The sequence below is a fragment of the Neltuma alba genome, unplaced genomic scaffold (assembly GCF_004799145.2).
Source record: "Neltuma alba isolate B1F8T4 unplaced genomic scaffold, ASM479914v2 tig00010136_pilon, whole genome shotgun sequence".
Taxonomy (NCBI): domain Eukaryota; kingdom Viridiplantae; phylum Streptophyta; class Magnoliopsida; order Fabales; family Fabaceae; genus Neltuma; species Neltuma alba.
Window position 1 is genome coordinate 1 of NW_021635083.1, and position 9,261 is coordinate 9,261.

At 30.4% G+C, this 9,261-nt stretch overlaps 1 protein-coding gene and 1 pseudogene across 1 annotated transcript; one reads left to right on the top strand and one right to left on the bottom strand.

Moving 5' to 3' along the window:
• Positions 1-359: 359 nt before the first annotated feature.
• On the top strand, positions 360-1,522 carry LOC114754434 (cytosolic sulfotransferase 14-like). Its single transcript, XM_028943195.1, has one exon. The coding sequence runs from the start codon at positions 388-390 to the stop codon at positions 1,435-1,437; it is 1,050 nt and encodes a 349-aa protein (XP_028799028.1). The 5' UTR covers positions 360-387; the 3' UTR covers positions 1,438-1,522.
• A 5,729-nt stretch (positions 1,523-7,251) lies between these two features.
• On the bottom strand, positions 7,252-8,265 carry LOC114754436 (cytosolic sulfotransferase 15-like; annotated as a pseudogene).
• Between the last annotated feature and the right edge of the window lie 996 nt (positions 8,266-9,261).

Sequence of the window (9,261 nt, forward strand, 5' to 3'; positions counted from 1 at the left end):
TTCAAATCTCATCACATCCAAACCAATTTTGAGGATAGAAATAGAAATAATGTGAAGTAGAACCAACCAATGCTATTCGTATTTTTATCCACATGACATCTTCCAAATTTATGATGTCACAATCACAACATTTCGATTATTCCCTCACTTTCCACGTAGACAACCTCGTCTTTTTTTCAAATGCATTATTGCTCCATATGAGTCCTAATGAATGTGACGAGTCTCAATTTCAATTAGAGTCTGTAATTATCAACGGTTAAGTGACCCTACATAATCTAATATGAAAAATCAAGATGACATTATCTACCAATAATGGCAGAAATCAGTGGCTAATAAGATCGAGCTCTCTATAAATTAACGAATTCAACCAGTGAGCGAACTATTCAAATGCCTATGATTACTGGTTGCACCAGCGTTCCAATGGCTGCAACTTCTACTACTTGCTTCACAAAATCCCATCCAGATGCTGAGCTTGAAGATGAAGAATCTGAAAGCCTTAGCCAAGAATGTAAGGATCTGCTTCTTTCTCTCCCCAAAGAGAAGGGTTGGGACTTACCATCCCTTTATCTCTACCAAGACATTTGGTGCCCTTCACCTCGAATTCAAGCCATAATTTCTTTTCAACAGCACTTCCAAGCAAAAGATAGTGATATTATCATAGCTTCCTTACCAAAATCTGGTACTACTTGGTTAAAAGCCCTTACTTTTGCCATTGTGAATCGTAATTGTTTCTCTTCGTGTCAACAAAATCATCCTTTGCTCATTTCCAATGCTCATGACCTTGTGCCTTTCTTTGAGTTTAACTACTATGCAAACAACCAAATTCCTGATCTCTCCGACATGTCTGAACCAAGAATGTTTAGTACGCATGTTCCATTTCATTTATTGCCTGATTCTATTACCAAATCCAAGTGCAAGATAATCTACATATGTCGTAACCCATTTGATAATTTCGTGTCATTTTGGCTTTTCGTCAACAAAATTATCCCACCATCATTGCCCAAGTTATCTCGTGAGGAAGCATTTGAGAGGTACTCCAAGGGAGTCAATGAATGTGGTCCATTTTGGACTCATATGTTGAGTTATTGGAAAGAAAGCAAAGTGATGCCAAAAAAGGTTTTGTTTTTAAAGTATGAAGATCTGAAAGGAGATATCAATTTCTACTTGAAAAGTATGGCTGAATTCTTGGGTTTCCCATTCAACTCAGAGGAAGAAAATAATGGTGTTATTGAAAGCATAATTGAGCTATGTAGCTTTGAGAAGATGAAAGAATTGGAGGCTAACAAGAACGGTAAATTTATCCACAAGTATGAGTACAAGAATTTCTTCAGGAAAGGTGAAGTAGGAGATTGGGTGAACCATTTCAGCCCTTGGATGCAAGAGAAATTGTCCAAAGTGATAGAAGATAAGTTGGGTGGCTCTGGTTTATCCTTTTAATTATTCTATTCAACTAATTAAGCTATAAATTCGTATGAACGCCATAATGTTTTCTCTGGCAGTGATGAGAACATGCATTAGTTTTGATTTCCCTGGGTTGCTGTAATATTGTCTTTATATGAATTTGTATCCATTAATTGTATGAAATGCATGCATATTTTAAAGGGCAGTAAATTTTCTCATATTACCTGGTCATCTGAAGCATTAAGTCACTCGACCATGTCATTAAGTCGTTCATCAGGAGCATCTTGTATGTGTTACTTCTTTATATATCTCAAAATTTGTCTTTCGGATTTTCTAAAATCAAATCAAATTGTTCAACAAAGCTTCCATGTCAGAGTTTGAAAACATCCTGCAGTAATAAAATTAAATAACGACATCAACAATTTGAGTATGGAGAAACTCTTCACGGTATGATTGAGTGCACCACACAAAACATGTCGGCAACCCCTATAATAAAAATAATGAACATATGGTTCAAGTGGTGCCAAAGGACTAGAATTGAACAATGATATTTCTCAATCCTTCAGTAAATTAGAAAATAGTACTCCCTAAGATTAAATGAACTCTTTCTACAAAAAACACAGCGTGACAGAAGAATGAAAAGTTTTATGCGAGAAAGGAGCGCTTGAAGACTTCAAGATCAATTACTTGTTTTTCGACAAACTATAGTTTTAGGCCCCAGTGGGGCAGGAGACATGCCTAGAAATGGCATCTGCCGACAGGAAGAAACAGACATATCAGAGGGACCCTTCTTTAACACACCCACGCTGTATATTCACAACAAAACATAATACACACATATACTCAAAAGAAAGTTAGTGTGGCTTTGGTGTGTAAGAAAGTTGATTCAATAGCCACAGAATGCAAAATATCTCAATAATATGGTTTATTTTTCCGCTCCTGATGTTTCTAATAGAACAGATCTCTAGGCAGCATGGCAGAAATGAAGAGAACCACAAAAACGAAGGCCAGAAGGATAAGATTCAAAGAAACCTAACGCTGCCCCTCATCGTGCTTCACTATCTTTCCATTTCCAATAAAAAACACTCCCGCCGATCCTTTTTATAAAACATTTGTAGGAAAGATATATGAGTTCTTATTATAAGTCACCGGAAAGTATTTAGGGAGAGTCCAAAAAAAGAAGTTTAAAATTACTAAATCTCAAATCAGGTTTGGTTCTTACACTTTAATAGGTTTTGACCACATTTGACTTGTAAACAACAACACAGTTTTAGAAATTTTTAATTTGGGATTTAGTAGTTTTATTCTTTTTTTTTTGTGTGATTTTTCTATTTATTGTAGTTTCTTAAATAATATCGTTTTTTTTAATGCTTGTTATTTCTTTTATGTTTTTAAACATAGCAAAACTAAAAATTTATCTCATTTTCGGAGAGTTAATGAATTCCCGGTCGTTTTTGTTCTATGGAACCTTCATGATATTTTTTTTCGGTGGATTCATAAATAATAATTTCAAAACTTGGAAATTATTATTTTCCATTAACTTGTTTAGCAGTGTTAAGTGCTCGGAAAAATTTTACCAGTCGTTAAAATTAAAAGACCGGAGGAGAAATAATAAAACTATGGGAATGAAATGAACCTACTGGTGGTAGGGCTTCTTGGTTGTGGACTAGTATTCTGGATGGAAGGAATGTGCTGACAGAAGATTTGTTTTGGAGAATAGGAAATGGGTCTGATGTGACGTTGTGGAAAGATATATGGATTAAGGGTTTTGATGGCAGCCTGGATCAGATTGTTGAAATTCCTGAGGACATGAAGAATTGGAATGTTGCTGAGTTGATTCAAAATGGAAGATGGGCTGTAGAGGACTTGGAGGGCTCTGTGCTAGATGATGTTGTTATAGGAAGATTGAACAAATGGTATGTTGCAATTCTGGAAGAAATATCCCATTAAGTCTTAAGGGTCAAGCCTAACAAAATGTCTCATTTCTGAAATTTCAACCCTGCATAGCGGACCCTAATTCCCACTACTACACAGAAGGTTATGATTCAAAGAGACCAAACACTGCCCCCTTTCTATCTCGTGACTATTTTTTGGATAAAAAAAAATCTCATTAAGTCTTTCTTATAAAACACTTGTCATATGCGGGTTTGGATTAGTGATAAACAACTATAATTTTATATGACCATGAGCTTTATAAGTGACATTGGCTAAAAGTAATGCTACTTGTACTTTCAGTTTGGATTGTTTTTTTATAACTGACTTTGAAAATATTTTATGTTGGATTTCATTTATTAAAATCTTTTATAGATACATAATTATGAAAAACACTATGAATTTTATAAAGTTAAAATATACTAACCACCCCTCTGTTTTACCTAAATTATAGAAACATCTTATCTATTTTGAAAATGTATGTAAACCTCTATTGAAATTAAAATATATATTGCACAAAATTTCTATTGTATATTTAAGATTGAGCAAAATACTCTAACATCCCTTATACTTTGTCCTAATTATACTAACCTCTTCTCAATTTTAAAAACATACACTTAAATCCAAATTATTAACTCTGTTAAGAATATTATAAGAAGATACATTTTTAATTAAAATTCATATCAAAATGCTTTTAATTTACTAATTTACCCTTTATAATACTAAATCCTAAATTTTGGCTAAGATGTTTTGAAGAATTTAAAATCTTTTCCTCTTCCTTAATTTTTATTTTTTATTTATACAAATAGTTTTTTTTACTGTTTTTGTCATATTGGGATGGAAAATTAATTAATTTAGTTAATATAGACATAAAAATCTTGAAAGAAAATTTGATTAATTCTTTAAATAAACATATAATAGGCTAAATACGTTATAAATGTTTCTAACAAAATTTTTATTTAAAAATTTTAAATTATAAATTTAAATGATTTTTATAGTCTCTCATATGATGAAAAAATATTTATTTAATATTTTCTAGCCATTTTTAAAAACAACTAAATAAATAAGTTTCGTTATGCGGTAAAAATTAAAATGATAAAATTTTATAATACAATCAAAATTGATAAATTTAATTGCATATTAAAAATTGAAAATCCATGTACTAAATTATGTTTTGTTGTATCAAAAAATATTTTTTTAGCAAATATAAATGTTTAAATAATTTTTATGTTGAGGAGGAGTATTTTGGTCAGAAGAGAAATTTAAAATTCAAACTTAACGGTTACCTAACACTTAGATAAATGAAAATAAAATTTTAAATATACAAAGGAGGTTTGTATAACATGCCTTTTCAATTTCAAGGGATGTTTATATATATTTTCAAAATTTAAAGGAGATTTCTGTAATTTAAGTAAAATAGAGGGTAGTTAGAGTATTTTACTCTTTAAAATTTTATTTCCATCCATCTCATCCTTAATTAATTGTTAAATTTGACTTTTAAAATTTTTTTGACCGAAAACACCCGTCATTAACATAAAAATTATTTAAAATTGCTATTTATCAATAAAATAATTTTTGATACAACCAAAAAATTTTAATACATGTATTTTCAAAATTTTTAAAATGTAATAAAATTTGTTAATTTTTATTATATTATAAAATTTTTCTAATTTTAATTCTTCATCACATATAATGAAATTTATTTATCCGGGTTTCTTTAAATGGCTAGGAAATAAAATGAATAAATATTTTTTATCATATAATATAAATTATCAAAGTTTGAGAAATTATAGAAATCATTTAAATTTATAATTTAAATTTTTAAATAAAAATTTTGTTAGAAACATTTATAACGCATTTGGTCAATTATACTTAAAAAAATTAATCAAAATTTCATTCAAGGTTTTTATGTCTGCATCAACTAAATTACTTAATTTTCTATCCCAGTATGAGAAAAATATTAAACAAATAACTATTTCCAAAAAAAAATATTAAGGAAAAGGAAAAAAAAAATTCTTCAAAAACCTTTAGCCAAAATTTAGAGATTTAGTATTATGAAGAGTAAATTAGTAACTAAAAAGTATTTTAATATGAATTTTAATTAAAAAATATCTTTTTAGAATATTCTTAACCGAGTTAACGATTTAGGCTTAAATATTTTCACAATAGATAAAAAGTCCATGTAATAAGGGCAAAATGCAAGAAAAGTTAGAGTATTCAAAAAATATTCAAATTGAAAGTACAATTAACCAATATTAATTTTAGCTAGTGTCACTTATAAAATTGATAATCATCTAAAAGTATAATTGTTTATCACTAATCCAAATCTGTATATTACAAGTGCTTTATAGGAAAGACTTAACGAGATATTTTTATCAGAAAAATAGTGACGAGACAGAAAGGGGGTAGTGTTTGGTCTCTTTGAATCTCATCCTTTTGTGGCCTTCATTTTTGTGGTTCTATTCATCTATGCTGTCTAGAGATCTGTTTCTTTTTTTTTTTTTATGAAACATCAGGGTATCCACCAGCAGACCCAGTGATTAATCCCTTCACTGGCTTGTAGACACCTCGATGGGTGGGACAGTTGGCTCAGGATTTTAAAGTTTTTCCATGCCCAAGGTGAGGATCGAACCTTGGACACTTGGTTAAGGGAGGATGAGCCACTTCCGCTCAACATCTGTTTCTATTAGATTTTATTTTTGAGAAACTAAAGCCACATTATATGGCCATTATGAGGGACAACTAAGGCCTTCATTTTTGTGGTTGCATTTTATTAAATCTCGGATTTCATTTCATTGCCATAATTTTATTAAATCTTTTGCTAGTCTTTTAATTTTTAAATGACCTTGCTCCTTCATCGGTGCCATCATCTAGAATATGAAAGGGAGAGTTCAAATGTAAAATTTTCAATTTACATATTCTTAACAATAAATTTATTAATGACCTTTATTTTAAATTTTATATCTATGAAAATGAAATTCTTTAAAGAATTAAAGAATTGAAATGAAATCACAACTTATTAAAATATAAAATTACTAATTAGAATCACCACTTTAAACAACTAATTTTTATTTATTTGATAAGTTTTGAAAAATTCATCTCGTGAACGTACTAAAGTAAAAGAACTCAATGAGTACAGAAAATTATCAACTCATTTAAATAACTAACTGTAGATAATGGTATATAATTTAAACTATGATCTAAAGTGTGTCAGTAAACTATAGTTCAGAATTCTGGCAACAAAAAAAAAACTACAGGTTAGAATATTCTGGATAAAAGTCAATATAAAACGAAATTAGAAATATATGATAAAAAAGTTAGAAGTTATGGCAAGTATGGCAATTTAATTGTCTTCAAATTTTCAATGGAGTTATTTTGAAGTTGAACAAATCTAACACTTAGAGATTAACGGAGTAGATAATAATAATTTCTCATTGCATGTGCTTAATTCATCTTAATTCAGCTTTGCCAAGACAATTAAGAGCTAATTAATATGAAAAAAAATTAAGAGTTTACTTATGATATAAATACAACTTTAATTACCAACCCTTTGATAAAATCTCTCTCTTCTCACCAGTTAAACCAAGCCAACTTAAGGTGTGTATCTGATTATCAAATTAAAGCAAAAAACAAGGATTGCCTCCGAAAAGGGGATACTTGTGCCTACCAATATATATGTGTGTGTGTGTGCGCGCACAATTTATTCATGTGAAATCGACTCTGAAAAGAGAATGCAATATGCAAACTGGATATCTATAAAATATTATTGAGAGTACGAAAACATTAATCCTGATGCATGTTTGGAACACGATACCATAGTTATGATATGATGATACACATATCCTTATTCCAGCTTAATTAGCTAGTTTGAGAAAGAAAACATGATGCATAAATGGTTTAAATGGATGAAGATAACTATTAAAAGGACAAACCAGAACCAGAAAACTTCTTTTCCATCACTTTGGACAATTTGTCTTCCATCCAAGGGCAAAAATGATTCACCCAATCTCCTACCTCACCTTTCCTAAAGAAGTCCTTGTAATCAAGCCTCTGCATAAATTTTCCCATTTTGTTTACCTCCAATTCCTTCATCTTCTCAAAGTCACACAGCTCAATAATTTTATCGACGACAACACTTTCTTCCTCCTCCAAGTCAAACGGGCAATTCAAGAACTCAGCAATTCTTTTCAAGTAGAACTTGATGTTTCCTTTCAATTCCTCATACTTTAGAAACAGAAACTTGTTTGGTGTCTCTTTGCTTTCCCCCAATAACCCAGATTATGCGTCCAAAATGGACCAAACTCAATAATCCCCTTGCAATACCTCTCAAAGGCTTCCTCACGGGATAATTTGGGTAATGATGATGGTATAATTTTGTTGAAGAAAAACCAAGTAGACACAAAATGGTCAAATGGGTTGCGATAAATATAGATTATCTTGCATTTCTGGCAACGAATGAAATGGAACATGGGTACCAAAAAGTCTTGGCTCAGGAAAGCTGGAGAGGTTAGGAATCTGTTTACTTTCATAAAGGTTGAATTCTAAGTGAGGAACAAGGTCGTGAGCATTGGAAATGAGCAAAGGATGATTATTTTGTGAGGGAGAGAAATGATTCCTATTCACAATGGCAAAGATAAGGGCTTTCAGCCAAATAGTACCAGATTTTGGTAAGGAAGTTATAATAATATCACCATCTTTTGCTTGGAAGTGCTCTTGAAAAGAGCATATGGCTTGGACTCGAGCTGGTGTATACCAGCAATCTTGGTAGAGATAAATGTATGGGCTAATCCAACCTCTCTCTCTAGGAAGGGAAAGAAGCAATTCCTTGCTCTCTTGGCTAGGTTTTTCATGTGCTTCATTGTAAGCAAACTCGTTTTCAGACTCAACACATGTTTGGTTTTCTGGGAACAGAGTGGTTGTATTTTCAGCCATTGGAGGTGATAGTTTATGAACTATCAATTAATAAGGCTTAAAAATTGAACTCACAAGTTTCTAATATTTATACCATTATCACTTGGCTGGTGATGCAGTTATTTGAAATTGATAGATTAACAAATGGATCAATAATTTGTGCAATTATTTGGGTATGCCTGCTGGTGGTTGACCCATGGATGCACGGAATAAAAAAGTGAAGATATGCATCGAAAAAAGATAATGACCACGTGAAAATTGGAGAATGGAGGGGGGAGAAAATTTTGAATGATCTGAATTTAAAAAAATTGGTGAAATGTGACTACTAGCTTTTAATTAATTTATTCTATTTGCCAAAAATTAAAGACAAAATTAAGGATAAGAAAAAAAAACTTCAAATTCTTCAAAACTTTTTAGCCAAATTTAGGGATTTAGTATGTAAGGTAAATTAGTAAATAAAAGTATGTTAATATAAATTTTAATTAAAAAGTATCTTTTTAGAATATTCTTAATAGAGTTAACGATTTAAACTTAAGTGTATGTTTTCAAAATAAAAAGGAGGTTCATGTAATTAATTAGGGCAAAATACAAGGGAGGTTAGAATATTTTACTCTTATAATTATTATTGAAATATAATTTTCATTTAATAATTATTATTAATAAAAATAAATAGCATAAATTCTCATTGTTGAATCTCCTCTTCAGGATTTTCAAATCACAAAAGCAATTTCTAGTAGTTATGCTCAAATGTATCATAGAAACTGAAATCATGATCTATGGGGATTTCAAAAACTTTTGCTAAACAAGATACATATGCTTCATAATCACTTATCGAGACTCAAACAGGCTCATTTGAAGTGTCACCACTTAACCAAACAAACAAATTCTCAAATTATAAGATATAACAAGAAGTATTTATTGTATTTTTTTAAAAAAAATTACCCTTTTTCAATGTGAATATTAATGTCAAGAATACATCGTATATGACAAAATTGGCAATCCCAATGTTAATGTCAG

Bases quoted from the DNA above. Each gene is read 5' to 3' on its own strand.
- LOC114754434 (XM_028943195.1), top strand. From the start codon at position 388: ATGCCTATGATTACTGGTTGCACCAGCGTTCCAATGGCTGCAACTTCT.